At 35.4% G+C, this 19061-nt stretch overlaps 1 protein-coding gene across 6 annotated transcripts in view; it reads right to left on the bottom strand.

Moving 5' to 3' along the window:
* The window catches only part of LOC137631216 (IQ motif and SEC7 domain-containing protein 2-like), a 374957-nt gene that overhangs the window by 16071 nt on the left and 339825 nt on the right, over positions 1-19061 (bottom strand). For 3 of the 6 annotated variants that reach the window (XM_068362970.1, XM_068362971.1, XM_068362969.1), the window contains exons 2-3: positions 11684-12089; positions 2146-2658 (exon numbers count right to left, since the gene is read on the bottom strand). In XM_068362970.1, the coding sequence (XP_068219071.1) occupies positions 2146-2658; positions 11684-11687 (517 nt within the window). In that variant the 5' untranslated portion in view covers positions 11688-12089. The remainder of the gene's footprint in view (positions 1-2145; positions 2659-11683; positions 12090-19061) is intronic. The other 3 variants (XM_068362974.1, XM_068362968.1, XM_068362972.1) reach the window with 2 other exon arrangements.

Raw genomic sequence — 19061 nt, 5'->3', positions numbered from 1 at the left:
CACTTTTCTGATATAAATACTTCCAAATATACCAGAGAAAGTTAAAGCATGGAATGCAGAGGTTACTACCCTCGCGCGAGCACCCTGAGGGCGTCGTGTATAAAGATAGGGCGTGTGAAAACCACTATTCACAGGTTGTCTTCCATTTAGATAAATCCTTCATCAATAAGGGATGAGCCGCTACAGCGGCACTAACCGAACTCACTTAATCCACCCCACCAACGCCCGACTCGAGCGCCATCTACACATCCTTAAAATGTTATTTATAAGGAGAAAGGTAGCACAGAATGCATTATAGAACACCCAGATTCATATAGGGATGAATCATAACTATCCCAAAGAGGGCTAGAGTTGAAATTACTAAATTTTTTTTGGGTAGACCTAAAATTACAAGCAACATGGAATTCATGTCTGGTTTCAGTTGTATTTTTTCTCTATTAGTTACCCGGATTAAGCAAAAACTTGAATATGAAATTTTATAAAGTTCTAACTAGAAGTGAGATTTGTAAAAAATTGAAATGTTATTTATAGGGAGAAAGGCTGGATGCTGGATACTGAATATATTCTATTGTAAGTAAGTAAGTTTAGGTTCTATGTCTGTACAGTACGTGTAATAACCACTGCTAAGCCCCAGTGAAGGTTTATAAAATCTGAATGCTCTTGACAGACTGCCTACCTTTCTTTGCTAAAGCTACCTAAGATGCATGTGGTGTTGACTGAGGGCTAGGCTGTTTTCACTGCAATTTTGAAGAGTAAAATCAAAATGGTTTTCTCCCCTCAAAAGGTACATTCCTATATCTCTCAATTCTATGAATTTGTCAGTTAAAAAACCATCTTTAAGTGGAATCTTTCAGAAAAATCCAGGCAAATATCTCTACGTGATGGATATTTAACATCCTTTTAATTCAAGCCATTACCAGTCTGGCAAAATAAGCCCATATCCAAAATTTAAACATATGTCTTTGCTAAAACAAACATAGCAGGTCCATGAATATTAAGTTACCACATTTTACTTTAGGAGAGCCACTGTTTCTCATGGTATACTGTCCATAAAGAAATTTATTGTGCTATACAGGTATTTGTAAGCAATAATTAGGATAGGACATTAAAAAGTCCTTTGTTAAATGGTACACACCATCAGCCACCCACTAGGTTAAGGCAGTCCCAAGTTATGCCCAACAATTGATCTTACATGATCACTCATCATCAGGTGGATGAGTATTCCATACATGATATTATAACTGGGCATGTCAAACCTAAACCGAACAATGTTCAATGTTTAATGCTTGCCATCTACTAAAATATCTTGATTAGGTATGAAAAAAAACACTGAATGAGTCATTTGAAGGCTCTAATGAGAAAGAAATGACTTCAATTCAAGAAAAACCTTAAATCCTTCACAAAGGTCATTGATACTGCTCTAGATAGTCATTACTTGAGCTCCCACAAGGAGCTACATATCATGAAGCTCAAGCCCTCCCTTGGGTCATCCAGATGTTTATACTAAAGACAAGAATGAATCTGAGGTGACCCAACTAACAGGATACCAAAAGACCCAAGCTCTTGGGATACCCAAAATATCTAGCCAGCTCTGACTGCAACAAAACAACCTCGACTATCAAGATGAACCAGAAATTCATGGACATGAATAGCTGACCTTTCAGCATCAAATACATGACCAATCAACACCAAGCAGAAGACCCTAGACCACCATCTGCCTCTGGCGAACAGAGTGGGACTCGCATTCTCATTTAAAACCAATGGATTCCTATTCTTCATCATACAGTATTTTATGACCACGTCAAACCATGCAGGTAAAAGATTTTCAACTCCATACTACTGCTTTACTTTGTTCCTTATTGTATATCACATGAAGAAAACCCCTGCTTGTGTCAGTAACCTCCATGAAAAAGAACTGCTAATAAAATAAAAGAGCTCATAATCTTAGTCCTAAAATGGCAAGTACCAGAAAAATAAAGCTTTAAAAAAAATCATACCACTGAACCAGTGATAATTATCAATGATAAAAATAATAATAATAAAGATATTCATAATAAAGATATCTATAATAATAGTATTGGTAGCAATAACAATAAAAAATATCATGATTACTAAAGCTATTCAATATGTAGATGAAGGTCTTACCTGAGTCTGTTAGAGAGAGTCTGGCTACTTGTGACCACTTGCGTTTCTCAGGTGGCCCTGTTTCCCGAGACCATGATCCTGTAAGGGTTTCCAATTCCTCCTCAGACGAATGGTGTTCCACAGGATCACATGCATCACAGTCACTCACAAATGCAGAGTCCAGAAATGGTTCAATGGGAGACTCTAAAGCAGGAGACTCTCTAGGTGGGTCGGGGGTTCTTAAAGATGGGTGTGGGTGACGGGGAGTTCGCGCCCTCCTCCCAGGATGTGGATGATGATGACTGTGATGAAGGTGATGATGGTGGTGGTGGTGATGATGTAAATGTGGTGGGTGATGATAAGGGCCTGTTGATGAGGAAACAGATGACTGGGGAATGGTGGATGGTGGAGGCATATCAGGGGCATCGCCAGCCATGGGGAGATCGTCGCAAGTGAGTGTATCTGTGCTGGTCTGGCTAGTGGGGCGCGATCTCACGCTACACCCACTCGACACTTCACTCGACATCTCGCTGCCTGCAAGAAAAATAAGCCATGTACCTTAGTACACCATACCTTAGGATGCAGTATTTACATCAATATTCTAAAAATAATTACTGGTATCCTTTCATGTTTTCAAGTACTATACACGAATATAGAATTATAGTAAATGCTACGAATTACTAGTAATGTATAGCATAGAAAATTTCTTCCTCAAAATTTCAATACTACACAAAGACATCAATACAAGGTATCTAAAACAATTAATCCCAGTTATCAAAGATATCAATAATCTTTAACAGGTAATAATTTTGGAATTACTAGAATAAGCAAATACTATTTGAGAGAGCAATAGCTCACTATCTCAAGAATATAGCAAGGATTTACTGGTCTATATATATAAAACAATGGTAGGATTAGAAAATCCTTTTTTGGAAGGCAGGGACAGTAAGGTTTTAGCATAAAAAGGGAAGCGAGGTAGAAATTGCAGGACTTTATTTAGGAGTTTCATAAATATATATATATATATATATATATATATATATATATATATATATATATATATATATAAAAGATGCCATAAAGGCAAGCATGCACTGAGCTAGGTTTCTTACATCATGGTAAAATTTCCCACATATCATGCAAACTCTACAATAAGCTTAGAAGACAGGAAAGTTACGGCACATGAGCAAAGATGTTTGCACTTGTGAGACACTAATAAAATGTTATCTTGTTAGAATTCTACTCTACATCTCCTAATTACAGAATTTACAAGGACCTTTGTTTCATAGTAGTACTGAATACGTAATAAATATAGTAGCCATGGAAATCTATTCTTAACATTTAAAGTTACTATAAAAAAAGCATAAATTACACCAAAGAGCATTAAAAGGTTGCAGAAACTTCACTCAAGACTTATTTTGAGTGAACCTTCACTACGTTTCTATTCTGTATTTCGAATCTAAAGATTTTACCGATATGTAAATTCTTATGTACATTATATCTCATTTGTCAATATGAACTAATGTACTGTACTGGAAGACCTTACTGTCATCCTTTAAAGAAAATTCCTAATTACCACCCAGTGACCATCATTCCTATTGCAGTCCTCTTTTATAAAGAATATCTTTCGATATCTGCTCTTTATATAATAACTGTAACATAATATTTAAATATGCTTTCATTAACCTAATTAATAGTTATAATCTGGATATTTATCTTTATTAGGATAAACTAAGTATTGTATGGTATACGTGCTAAAAAAGTAACCAAATTTGCCATCATGTGGTACTTCGTAGAGAAGTGATAATGACAACAGGATGTTATAATATAACATACAATACGTATAAAAATAATGAGTAAAAAATACTTTTCACGCCAGGTTATGTCTAGATTTAATGGCTATTTATTCTACACCAAATCATTATGTTATTGTATTCACACAAATGCTAATCATAGTTCTACATATACTGTACTGTATATATAATAGAGTATATTTCACTACGCCAAAGCAATAATATTACATTTAAAAATAACATTTGCATGCTAGCTTGTGTCCTTAATTAAATAGATAATTGTGTTCAACTAAGTCATTGTATCACCTATATGCCTGTCCTAGTTTACATGACGCTGTGCATGACATAGGAATAAAAAAGTACAAATTACTGCAGTCTGTATAATACACGAATATTTATCAGCTCTTATCTATCTTTATCATTCATTATATATGGGCAAGCAGCTGCTACAACAATACTATAGTAGATAAGTAGTTGGTAATCTTACAATATCATTAATGTAGCCTACTTCTTTCAATGAAATCCTAAAAAGGAGTTTTGACGAAGGAAAAATCTATTTCTGGGAAGAGACCTGTGACGCCTGGTGAAAGAAGTCCTTCTTTACACTTTTCTAATATAAATCTTCCAAATATATTAGAGAAAGATAAAAGCATGGAATGCAGAGGTTACTACCCTTGCGCGATCACCTTGTGGGTGTTGTCGTGTATACAACAGGGGCGTGTGAAAACCACTATTCACAGGCTGTCTTCCATTTAGGGAGTTTTTAACTGTAAAATTCCATAGCAATGCAAAACAAGACTTTCCGTAATACAGTATCCAGAATTTTGTGCCAGAGATAGTTCATGTTCTTTACAGTAGCGTACACTTTGCAAATACATATTAGTATTTTTAGATTAATAATTATATATAAATTAGATAAAAAATAAAAACTAGATGATTCCTGATCCTCACATTCCTTTAGTCTGAAAGATTATACTACATTTTTTTTTGCTATTGCGAAAACTAAACTTCCGTAATACAGTATCCACAATTTTATGCCGAAGTTAGTTCATGTTTTTTACAGTAGTATACACTTTACAAATACATATTAGTGTTTTTAAATTAGTGATTATATATAAATTCGATAAAAAAATAAAAAATAAATGATTCCTGATCCTCAAATTCCTTTAGTCTGTAAGAATATATGTAAGAATATAATAAATTTTGTTTGCTAACTTAATAACTTAGGGTATTGTCAGGGAATTATTGCTATTTTAGAAACATAACATTTAAATTGACTAGACACTATTGATCATGATATGAAAGATTAGTAAGAAAATTAGGATAATTATTGATTACGAAACTTAGGTTTTTTCTAATCCAAGAATGTTTTAAACAATGAATTGCCCAGTGAAGACTGCGTAGAATTTCATTAATGCCCCTGGAAAGATACCAATAGTGCTCTCGTCTCTGACCCTAGAAATCTAGAATTTTCTACTGACATTAGGTAGAAATTTATTGCCAAATCTAATAACTGGTATTCCACTAAGTAAAAAATAGAACGCTGTGCATGCTGTTTACATATACAGTATTATAATTGCCTTTATATACCAAGTGAGTTGAGACCCATGTAATGTCGCTCCTCCCTTCCCAATATAAAGTGTCAGAAAGGCAACAAATAACTACAATTGTAATTGTGAATCATCTCTAATTGGAAAAAAAACGTATAAAGGAGTGGGGATCCTATCTTTAAGTGGAAACAGACCCTAAACTTAAACATAGGCTTCTAATAGAATCTCCCCAGCATTAGAATTTAGGGAATGCGTCCATTCATCCTTTCTCGCTGAGTTAAGATATTCAAACATTGATCACTTAGACTGCAGAGTAGACACATTTACCACAATTCCATAGAGAGAGAGAGAGAGAGAGAGAGAGAGAGAGAGAGAGAGAGAGAGAGAGAGAGAGAGAGAGAGAGAGAGAGAGAGAGAACCTTCTAAATTTTTAGAAATGGCCATCTGTTTTCCTGGTCCATTATGAAACTCGAGCGTTATTGCTAGCTAGGCATGCTAACAAAAGCACAGAGAGAGAGAGAGAGAGAGAGAGAGAGAGAGAGAGAGAGAGAGAGAGAGAGAGAGAGAGAGAGAGAGAGAGAATTCATAAAGACTATCAAAGCAGTGGTAGACAATAACCTACTAGAAGCACTGATTATCCTAAGATACCCATGCCCTTGACTTCACTTATACAACATACAAATAACTTGAAATAACCCTGGATGTACGACTTGAATACTACTACAATAAGCAGTATATGATACCAAAATACATTTCTATCTCGAATAGACAACTTTTGATAGTCTCACAACAATTCTAACAATCTATGTACATTAGAACTTACTTTTTCATTGTCTATAGTTAACTAAATCTAATTCTCTAATCTTTTACAGTATATGTATAAAAGGGATTTTGACGAAGGAAAAATCTATTTCTGGGAAGAGACCTGTGACGCCCGGTGAAAGAAGTCCTTCTTTACACTTTTCTAATATAAATCTTCCAAATATACTAGAGAAAGATAAAAGCATGGAATGCAGAGGTTACTACCCTCGCGCGATCACCTTGTGGGTGTCGTGTATACAACAGGGGCATGTGAAAACCACTATTCACAGGCTGTCTTCCATTTAGATAATCCCTTCATCAAAGGGGAGGGCCATGACAGGCCCTAGAGATGTTTTGCATGTCCACAGGATTACTAGTCTTTTGTCTAACAAATAGAAGAGAAATCTCTCAAAAAAAGGTAATATCTGGATCCAAAAACTCTCAACTAACAATTGTCCTTTTTGAGATCCTGCAGTGCTATAAAATGCTGGTCTCATTCTCCAGATGTTTATCAAGCAGGACCACTAGCAGTTCTTCGTATTTATTAATCTTATGTTTTGATTCCTTTTAAATATCTTATTTCACTCTTTTTCACTTCATTGCTTTTTATAAGTGATTATATGATGAAATTGCTTTTTACTGGCATTGTTCAATTATTGCTACAGTCATTTCATCACATTGCCAATAAAGTATATAACTATCAGTGAGCAATTGGTTTATCCAAAATCTCCAAGAATGTATTTCTTTTGGAATGGTACTGTATTTCAATTTATGAATCCAGTGTTTTGCAAAAAAGTTCCCCCTTTTTGCATCATCTAACAAAATACTTTTAAGGACAGATCCTTTATTTCCAGTGAAATCATGACTGGCTGGCATTTGTTTAGTTTATTAGTAATGGGGGACCTCTGGTTCTCCAAGATCCCATTTTCCCATCATGTTTTTGTGGGACAGTAAAGGGTGAGCATAATGTACTTGTTTTGCTGTTTTCCTGAAGCTAAACTAACTAGTTTAGCTTTGCATAATATCAAAACATTCTTGATGCCTTTGATGTTTATGAAGGTGTAAACCCAAATGGTATTTTTCCTTTGTTTTATATAAAGAGCTGATTTCTTAGCTCCTAAATTGTCTGTTATTTTCCGTAAGTTGTTCTTTTTGCAATTGCTGGAGAATTAGTGTTTGCTCCATTAAGTTAATATGTTTGTGGTAGCTCTGGCCCTACTGATTACCACCCAATTTCTATAACTCCCATATTACTGTATCTGAATTTTTTTTAACATATTTTGGCAAAACATCTAAAAAGGTATACTGGAAGTAACTGTCTGTTCCCTAGTTTGTAGTCTGGCTTTCACAAAGGCTTGGAGTATGTGGTGCCTATCTTAAGATTCCAATGATGTACATAAATCCCTTGCAGGACCAGTATCTTGACTATTCTCCCTCTAGAAAGGATCAACAATAACTGAATCGGCCAAAAAAGACTTTTCCATCCTGTCAACATCTGTGAAAAAACTGAGTAGAGACTCTTCACCAGACATGGTTTCATCTTTGACCTGTTCTTACGACCAAAGGGAAGCTCTCTATTATCTACTTGTTTGCTGCTGCAAAGTCACAGGGTGTGATGATAGCAAGGTTGCTACACAACATCTCATAATCTCCTTTGAATAATGTGTTGGCGACACATCTCACATTCTTCTTTGAGTGATGTTTTGTCAATAGCTTCTCAAAGACAAGTAAGGAAGAGAAGTTAATGCCAGAGATTAGTCTAGCCCCTAAGATCCAGGATGGGAAGCAAGATCACGAACCTTCCACTCTAAAGATGCTTGTTGCACACATGATCAGCTATAGTTTTAGCATTTTAACAAATTATGTATCAATTGCAACTACTGTAAATTGCATTGCACTAGTTTTGGAATTGAATTTGGGGTTAACCTAACAAATCATTAAACTTGCTTTGAAGGAAAATCCAATAAAATGGCACTATAGTTCTGGTATATGTCACAGACATTCAACACACTTTAGATCTCTACATCACTTGCTAAGAAGGTAAGATTTTATGCTTTGGGACAGCCTAGTTATAGCTTGTTGAGAACATAGAAGAAGATGCACAGGATCCTTCAATGGCTTTACAAGATGAAACCTCTTTCCTTTTTAGTGTTAATTTGGATGTGTGAGATTTTTTGGGACAGGACAGTCTCTTAAATCCAGGATGAAGATTTAACTACCAAACTAAAGACCGATGCAAACAATAAAGAACCTCACAAAGGGGTTAATCATTCCACAGTTATGGACCTTCAAGACATCACTGAAACTGTATACAGGAGGACAAAAGACCAAGGAATCAACAAGAATTACAGCCATACCATAATACCCCTCACTCCTTGCTACCATACTAATGAATTCAATGAATTCAAAGATTTTATAAAGATATGGGGCTGCACATGTTTCCAGTTTCCACGACCATATTCAGTAGTCATATGCCTCATAGCCAGTATAACAATAAAGATGAGGAATATGGCCTATAAAGGATAATTTCATCCTACTGCTCCACTGAAGACACCAAGGACCTGCAAGACACTCATCATTTGTACCTGTCCCTTCTCTCAAAGAATTTGATCAATGTATCATGAAGTTCAGTTCAACTATGACCCGTGTGGTGAACTTTAACATCGATATCCCTTCTCATTCTTTACAGCAGTAGTCAATGCTGAGAATATCTGATTAATAAAGTCAATTTTTTCTTTCCTGAGAATCAGATAGAGAGGTTATTTTCTTCCTCCATGCTCTACAAGTTGACTGCAAAAAAGGGAAATTGTCTATGGAGAATTTTCATGTATAAAAAGTTGGAAGAATTCTTATTGCTCTCAAGAATTCTGGAGATCATACCAAGAGATGGAGAAGAACCTTGGGTGCTGGAAACTCTTGGAGAGAAGAGTTAATTTTCTTTGCAGTTAGTTAACTGAAGTATTTGAGACTTTTAGTATTTTGGTAACTGAAAAAGGCCTAATCTTATGCCTTAACTCATTTATAATCCAGCAAGATCAATACTTTTGTTTTGAGTAGGACCGAAATGTCTTGAAGTTTCCAATATTGTACTGTGTACTGTGTTGTAGCCTGACCCCAGTTTCGTAAATTAAACTTGGTAGCTTTAACGAGAGTATACTTATCTGGACGTCGTCATTCATATGAAAAGAAGCTAGTTCATCTGACAGAAGACTGAACCAAAACATTATCATCCATGATTGAGAGCTTCTAGAGAACTCAAGATCAACTAGCAAATCATTAACAAACCACGATTAAGCAGCTGGTGTCACTGGAAAGACCGATTCAGGGTAAGTCTCCAACTTCAGCTTTTAAAGTCATGCCACATGACTACCAAGTGACAGCTTAAAAAGAGGTTTAAGGTCCTTGAATGGTTGCAAACTTTCAGTCAATTCCTGATAAGGGTCCCTCCCCAAGTAGAGATTCTGAGATTTATTGAAGTGACGAGTCTAGGTATGACCGCACACCTACTACACCTGCAGCTAACTGGGTTTTGAATGTTATAGAACAGAGGATAGCACATCAATTCCCTAGAAATAAAGAACATTTCCTTAACGCTCAGGCATTTTCTTGGCTTTTGGGTGGGAAGGACAGGAAGTTTGATACTGTATTTGGAAACTCAAAAGAAAATCACATGCCTGGGAAAATAGTAAGACACTCGCTCAAAGAGAACTTTGCGCGCATTGACAAAAATGTAAGAATCATCAAATAGTCTGGGCACAGAAAATGTATCATGACAGCTAATAGTCTCAGCAAAAAAAGGCAAATCCTACTGTCAAGAGTGGTTGTGGAGATAAGAAATTTGCAAGCTACTTTGGCATCTGTTGGGAATGCCTATCCTGGATCCTTTATGACAGTTCTGGGCTTCAAACTTCTGTCATTCTGCTCAGCTTAACCTCATAAAGAGAAATGATGATGATGGCTTAACAACCTTGACGGATAGATATAATGTTGCGGCAAAAGGCATGTCTAAACCTTTTCATTGGTGTCATCATACAAGTTTAAGATAAAATCCATCTTCCAGCATGATGAATATGCGTGCTCTGCTTTAGCCACAGCAAGAGGGGTTTGCCAACAATCCCAGAAGCTTACTGTCCAAAAAGGAGCTCATTGAATAGCAATCTGGGCACTTACTCCACAAAATTCGGTTTTAACCCAGTCATTTATAAACTATTGTTACTAAATATTATTAACTCTTGTAGTACCCAATTACTCTCTTGGACTCTAAAGGCAATCATAAACATTTTGGAACATTTGGCACTTAAGTTTGCAACCTAGACAGCAATTCAGTCCTACATATGACTAATGAGTAACCTTTACCCCTCCCCTCAGATCTTACGGCCTTATTTGTAGCCGACAAGAAATGTGAGAGGAAAGACCGATACAAACCTGGGAATCCAGATTGTACTTGTGCATTATAAACTACTTTCTGTTTACCAGATAAAGATTATAAAACTTTCTGTTTACCAGATAAAGATTGGTAAACCTGGGATCATTCAGGACACAAACTAAAGCATATATTTAATTAATGAATCTGAATGAAGAAACTTTTTTTTTCTTTGTTATAGAACCAATGCTTTAACAAAATCATTATATAAATAGCCTAATTAACAAAACCAAGAAGAGGCTTTTAACAGAGAGAGAATCAGTTTTACAGTACAGAACTGTATAAGGACAGATATCAACAACCGAAAGGCAAGGGTTTAAGCATCTATTAGCTATTTCTACTTCAAGATTCATATACTGCACAATAAAATTTACTGTACCTGTAAGTCTAGTCTTGTGTACATATGGAACTAGGATTAGAAACATTAACAGCCTGTTTTATAGCATTTTGGTGAATGCATGCAAAATTCTCTTTTGCAAAGCAAATAAACTATTTAACCATCTAATTCACCAGCTACACTTAACTAAGAGTCAACAAGGACAAAACAGGGGAAACTAAGGAGGAGGTTCTAGAAAGCTATAAACATCTTGGAAAACACTTTTCTTACGCTTTCTACACATACAACATTCACTAGCTAACATATAAAAACACATTGGTAAGTTAAGTTACCAGGAACAAAACATTCAGTACATAAAGCTGGATTAAAAGTAGGTAACGTAACAGTAAATGAAAAAAAGAAATAAAAGTACAGTATGCCTGTGTCTGTATTCACTCACACATACACGATAGGCATGATTCAAATGTAACTTTGATGACTGATGCCTGGCTGATATCTGAATCAGTTGATAAAGACAAGGAGTGGGGTTAAATCTTTTATAACATTTTAGTAAGCACTATGCCATCCCCAAAGTGTGATTTTCCCATTAAGTGTGCCTCTGCACTTTAAAAAAAGTCAAGTTATGTCAATTAAGTTAATTAAGTTAATAACTTACTCATAAGCAGCTAGATCTCATGCATCTCCTGACAATGCACAGGTTATCAGTCAATCCCGAAAATAAAATAAAACAACAATTGTGAAATAATCAGGTATTTATCTCCTGAGTTACAATCGCAATAAGGCTCATTATCCTGCTGGGTAACCCAGAACAATGGGCATTACTGATGATCTAACAAAGGCCCAGAAATCCTGATCACCTCACAGAGGAAGAAAGATGTTGTGCTCATGGCCAGGAGAAATGTTGCAGAAGGATTCTTGGTGCAGGGTCATGGTTGCAGGGAATGATGGTTGCAGGGAATCACTTTCACAGTTGACAGGCACCACCACATACCAGGCTCGGGCTCCTCGTAAGGTTGTTCGTCATCAGACTCGGTGCCAGAGTCACGCTCCTCACTTCCAACCTGAGGCGATGAGAAGAAAAATCCTCGTAAGTGATCACTCTTCATATAGATATCTGTAATTTTCAAACTCATAAATTATTATTGCTGTTATGTTCATTAAAACCAAAATAAAAAAAATAGGATGAAAACTTGAATGATAAAATGTATGAGGCATTTAGGCAAATATCATGTATTCCTTAGGACAGGCTACATATACTGAAATACAAGATCTATCACTCTCTAGGCATTATTGAAATGAGTCAACTAACTATAGTCCATTTCTTTTAGCGAGTCATATTTGCACCTACTCGCAGCGGTGCCCTTTTATCTCGGAAAAGTTTCCTGATCGCTGATTGGTTGGACAAGATAATTCTAACCAATCAGCGACCAGGAAACTTTTCCAAGCTAAAAGGGCACCGTTGCAAGTCGGTGCAAATATGACTCGCTAAAAGAAATGGACTATAGCAGACAAGGAAAACTAATAAATTCTAACAGCAACTTGAGAAACTTCTGATGTAGAGGGGGAAGGAGAGATAAAGCAAGTGGCTTCAGATACATTCCACAGACTATTGGCTTAACTTATTAGGCGAAACAGATTGATAACTTGATTTGGCACTATAGTACAAACTGGCATTCCAGCAACCATGGTTTTCCATACTGAAAAAGATCTAATTTAGCCCAAAAAAGCATTACATACACAATATTAGGACGAAATACAAACAACTTTTCTCCAAAGCACCCATAAAAGTCATATGTACCTATATACATTCCCACTTCACAACAGTAAAATTATACACCCCCATTAAATTAATTCCAGTGGAAGCAGTCGTAAAATTTCAAAAAAAAAAAAATATATATATATATTGCCTGATCCCATAACCAACAGACACCATAGTCAACTTGTAATCAACATATTTTCCAGTCACAGTTAACAAGATGCTGAAATTACCTCCCAATGTCAGTACTCAAGGAAGACACACACTCACAAAGTCCTTAAAACAAGGACAAAAGGTCAGCAATATACAGCGTCTTTGGGATAAGATAAAACATTCATCTCCAAACAGCTTTGTTGATCATCCATTTACAAATTGTTACACGCGTAGTCAAACTGCAGTCAACTGTTGGGTTGCAACTGCTCTGCTTTTGACAAGGGACTTGTGTATTATAGCAGTTCAGTTAATTCTGTAATCCCATATATACATACATATACCAATTTTGGGGGGTAGCCGACATCAACAAATGAAACAAAACAAAAAGGGGACCTCTACTCTCTACGTTCCTCCAGCCTAACAAGGGACTCAACCGAGTTCAGTTGGTACTGCTAGGGTGCCACAGCCCACCCTCCCATATATGTAAAAATTAATAATCTAGTCTGTACCATGTGTGACCCAGTTTTATGCAGCCTTTCACTTTCTTAAGTAGCAAGTTTAGACCTGAACTGATTTGCAAAATAAAAAAAAAAAGGAACAGAAAAAAATTACTCCCTTATCCTTTTCAGATTTTCTGTGTTCGCTAAATGTAAATATTGTTTAATGTTCTAGTAAATTTTAAATACAGTATTATTGCATTTTTATTAAATTTCCAATATGATCAAATTCCCTTATGAATCATTTCGACCAACGTGTTATTATCAAACGTAATTATTATATACTAAGTTAACAAAAGCTTCATTGGCAATGGCTTGCATGTAGTTTAAATTGAGAAATAACGTTAAAAATATAAATTTGAGACTACCTTTCAATTGGAAGTCATATAATTATCAGCCAATGCATTACTCCTGCTCAAGTTAAAAGTATATACTGCATAACACTTTCTCTGTCAAGTGTATACTTTGCCATCCAGAATTGTGAAAGTCACATACGTAAAAATGAAATGATAAAAATAACAAATTGAAAGTAATTTCATAATCACAATGCCACTACTGATTCACAATTTAAATACCCTACTCATTGTTTATTTTTTTTATTAAAATATAAGCACGGGCTCTTGCTCCCCAGCATCCCCTACTTTTAAACTCCCAAGGTCTCACTTTCAAACCAAACAATCGTAAATACACGTACTATACTAATTTTTTTTTAATGAGGTGCATTTGCACCGACTCGCAGCGGTGCCCTTTTAGCTCGGAAGATGTTTCCTGGTATTTGATTGGTTAGAATTATCTTGTCCAACCAATCAACGATCAGGAAACTTTTCTGAGCTAAAAGGGTACCCCAGCGAGTCGGTGCAAATCTGAGGGTTGCACCGACTCGCAGCGGTGCCCTTTTAGCTCGGAGGATGTTTCCTGGTATTTGATTGGTTAGAATCATCTTGTCCAACCAATCAACGATCAGGAAACTTTTCCGAGCTAAAAGGGTACCCCTGCGAGTCGGTGCAAATCTGAGGGTTGCACCGACTCGCAGCGGTGCCCTTTTAGCTCGGAAGATGTTTCCTGGTATTTGATTGGTTAGAATTATCTTGTCCAACCAATCAACGATCAGGAAACTTTTCCGAGCTAAAAAGGGTACCCCTGCGAGTCGGTGCAAATCTGAGGGTTGCACCGACTCGCAGCGGTGCCCTTTTAGCTCGGAAGATGTTTCTTGGTATTTGATTGGTTAGAATTATCTTGTCCAACCAATCAACGATCAGGAAACTTTTCCGAGCTAAAAAGGGTACCCCTGCGAGTCGGTGCAAATCTGCCTCGCTAAAAAGAATTGCCTATTTGCACATTGACGATGACAAGAATGCGTTGAATGCAATCCAGCGTATGAGACAATCTGGACACAGGAGCTAATTACCACAGTCATTCCAGTCGCCTAACAAAACTAAACATGATCTCAACACGTCATTTAAATTATTGCCATTTACTATGCAATTTCTCTGAACGGGCTGGATTCGCGGATAATAGCTCCCATCAACTTTTAGTAACACCAGGATTGGAGGGAATGAAAATATTTCTATTAAGATTCTTTCAATATGGTATATATGAATAAACAACATTAATAAAAATTGCTAGACTGAGGTAATTCAAACCTCAATCTAGCCAGAGAGAAAATAAGATTGAAATTAAGCATTTGTGTTTCGAAATTATAATTCAATATCCACAATGTAACTGTTTTTTTTTTTTAGATTATGCAAGAGATCTGTACAAACCATAGCAATATTAATAATTATATCTTTCCTTTTTATTATTTTTATATCTGAACTCCCATTTATCATATTGTTTGTTGATTTTTTATGTCACTTAACTCTTTCAAGTTTTACTCACTTACTTTAATGGCTGTTTTCCTGGTTCTATCACACAAGGAAATCCTATGCACAATCTTATTCTCTATCTATACTATCGGTCTACCAAAAATACTACATAGGTATGAAGGGAAGTTTAAACTATTTGCAGATAATACAAAACTTTTTTGGGCTCAAGCCATGACGTCCTCATGGAAGATTCCTTCAGGACGTCATGGCTATCTCACCCAAAAATAGATTTTTCGCTTCGCTCAAAATCCGTTTACTTCTCCATTAATGATATTGATGATACCACTGAAACTTTAAACTAGTTTCTTACCAGTGTTAGGGAATGGATGACAGTTAAACAACTAAAACTAAATGGAAATAAAACTTTGGTTTATGGGGATTGGAAGGAAAAAACAGCTTAACAAACTTGGGCGACATCCAACTAAATATTAACAACTCAGTCTCGATATCTAGGGGTAATTTGTCTCCCAATGCTCAAATAAATAATGTAAAGACCACATGATATCATCTCATAAACATTGCTTTCATAAACAAGTATCAGAAGGAACATTGGGTAAAGAAACTTGTGATGAACCATGTTATTACAAGGATTGACTACTGCAACTCCATCTACTACAATTTAATCAAAAGTCCAACTAAGGAAATTACAAAACATAATAAAGAGAAAGAAACTGATAAAAGATGACCCCCTCCGAGAAAGGAAGGATCACTCCTATACTAATTGAATTAAACATGCTGCCTATTAAAGCTAGAATAGAGTATAAGATGTGAGCAATAACGCATCAAGTTATCAGAACCGGACGTCCAAAATATCTGAGAGAATTGCTACACACCGTGCAGCCAAAGAATCGTGTAGACACGAGTCTCTAAGGGTGATAGATATCCGGCGATTCTTACTGCTTTATTTGGAAACAAACAAATTACAGTCAAGTGATATTCTAATAATGATGTCGGGACCAGGTTGTTATTAATATCTATTTGGATGTCACCCAAGTTTCTTCAGCTGTTTTCCTTCCAATCACCTTTCTTTGAGTTAGTTGTTCAACTGTCATTAATCCTTAACACAGGCAAGTATCATCAATGTATGGAGATGTAAAATTGTGTATCATCTGCAAATAAAACTTCACTTCATGCCTCTGAGGTTCTTTTAATAAACCTATTGTATAGATACAAAATAAGATTGGGCCTAGTACACTTCCCTGGGGCACCCATCTGTTTAATTGGACAGTAAATCATTAAAAAACAGTTCCTGCACAACTGTATTAAAAGCAACACTTAAAATCCAGGAATGTCGATACCACACTTGTTTTCGTCCACAATTTCCGTAAAATATAATCGATTCTGTCTACGTGACTAATTAGATGTTCAAGAATTACATATTCTCGCACTTTTGAAGCAAAGGATAGATTCGAAATAGGTCTGTATGAACTTAAAACTCCAGATAATCGAGAGCATTTTTTTCAGAACCAGTGTAACTATAACGATTTCTTTTTCAGACTTAGAAAGCTTACTCATCAATATTAGTATTTACTATTCTTGTAATTATGTCAAGACTAGAAAAGTTTTCTAATAAAATTACTCAGGATAGCGGTATAGAATCAATTGCACAAATTATCTTTACCCCCAAAAAAATAATCCTGATGACATCATCATTTGTTATATTATTAAATTTCGTTATTCTTAACCTGTGTGTCTGGTATAGCCCCAATCTGATATGGTATATGTGTAAAAGACCCAATTATATTTTCTGTTGTTTTTAAAGAATAAGAAATCCTTGATCGCTATACTTATCCAAGAGTCTTTTTTTATTTTTTTTCCCTATTACACCATTTGGGAGACGATATAACTTATTCATGTCTGTTGTTGCTTTCTAGAGTTTTCTTATATTAATATTTATTTTTCTTTCTTAATGGGATATTGACACTACGGTTTTGTATTCCACCCATGCACTTTTTTTAACCGACCCCACTTTCTTTACATCGTTTTCTCTTTTTCTCTTAAGTTTCCCCCATCGAACCAAGGATATCTATCCTTAACCGTTATAGTCTTTTCCATCAAAGTGCACATTTTTCCACATTCATTTTTATTCATCCTATTATATACAGTTATATGGCAATCAACTCATATAGAGCCTAATAAACATTGGTTGCCATGACCGCAAGAAATATCAATAATATCATTTATTTTCTTTGTAACTTCAATAAATTTTCGATAAAATTGAAATCTAAAGCTTATTTTCTTTAGCACTGCGTGTTTCTGTAAAGGTAACCTATTATAACCTTCGACACTGGAGAAATAGTGAACTTCTCTTCCACATTATTTTCTGATAGATTATTCATTCGATCACTTAAAACTAAGTCCAGCGTATGCCTAGGCAGGCAGGTAGGCCTAAGAACGAACTGCACCGAAGGAGCAGGCCACGGGCTGCACAATCAACGTTAATAACTGATTGATATAATTCCAATAGCTCACTAAAGACTGAAGCATTTGATGCATCGTCGACCTAAATATCGAAATATTCAGCGAACTAATTTCGTTTTTACCTTTATTTATTTTTTTCGTTTCTTTAATGGAATTAATATAGGGTTTTGATGTTTGTTCATTATTAATATTCCGATATTCTTTAACCTGCTACTACCCAGATTCACTTACCAGCAATTCTCTGAAATTTTACTTTTATTTATTCTTTAAAAAAAATCAAGCGTTTTATTCTTACAATTTTACTTATCAATTTGACATTTGAAATTACATTGTTCTGGATTTTGATACAAGGGGCATGAATTGAAAATTTAAATTAAGTAAAAGTTGGTAGAAATGGTCCCGCAGATACAATGGAAAACTGAAAAAGCAAATAAATTAAGCCTAAAGAAATAATAAACCGAAGAAAAGAATTGAAAATTTAAATTAAGTAAAAGTTTGGTTGAAATGGTCCCACAGATACGACGTTAAACTGAAAAAGCAAATAAATTAAGTCTAAAGAAATAATAAACCAAAGAAAAGCTACAAAGCCTAATCTATAATTTGTTGAATACATCCTTACGTACTCTGGGGTTCAGCCCCAGATTCCCTAGTACCATCCAGCCAATTCTGAAGATAACCCTATTATTATCAGTAATTTTATTATTTTTATTATTATTATTATTATTATTATTATTATTATTATTATTATTATTATTATTATTAAAGAGTACTGTAGAACAGGCTTATCATTTTAAACTTGCAAGGTAAGGTTCAATGGAATAGAATACTCATACGTAAAAAAAAAAAAAAATCCATTTGGCGAATTCATATGAATTGTAGTTCAGCTTCGCTTAGGCCTAAATAAGGCATTTGTGTTTATGAATAAACGAACTCTTATTACTCTGACAAAAGAAAACCTTTAAACCTACTGCCCCATCTGCTGAACTATGAAAGGTGGCTACACATTTTTAGGCCTATTTCAACGAGATATGCAATTAAGAATGAATCAACTTCTCATACCTGACGTGAGGGAGAAAATATGCAACAACCTATATATACTGTAGAGGCAGGGACATAAGGAAGAAGACAGTATTGCTACAAGCGAAGAAAGTTTATACAGTATATATATATATATATATATATATATATATATATATATATATATATAGAGAGAGAGAGAGAGAGAGAGAGAGAGAGAGAGAGAGAGAGAGAGAGAGAGAGAGAGAGAGAGAAGGGCCTTATTCATTATTCAAGGATGGTGTGTGCAGGATAAGAAAGAATGTCATATTGAGTATGTGGGTG

Source organism: Palaemon carinicauda, chromosome 39 (assembly GCF_036898095.1).
Source record: "Palaemon carinicauda isolate YSFRI2023 chromosome 39, ASM3689809v2, whole genome shotgun sequence".
Lineage (NCBI taxonomy): Eukaryota > Metazoa > Arthropoda > Malacostraca > Decapoda > Palaemonidae > Palaemon > Palaemon carinicauda.
The sequence above is the reverse complement of the archived record's forward strand: the minus strand, read 5'-3'. Positions and strand labels throughout refer to the sequence as shown.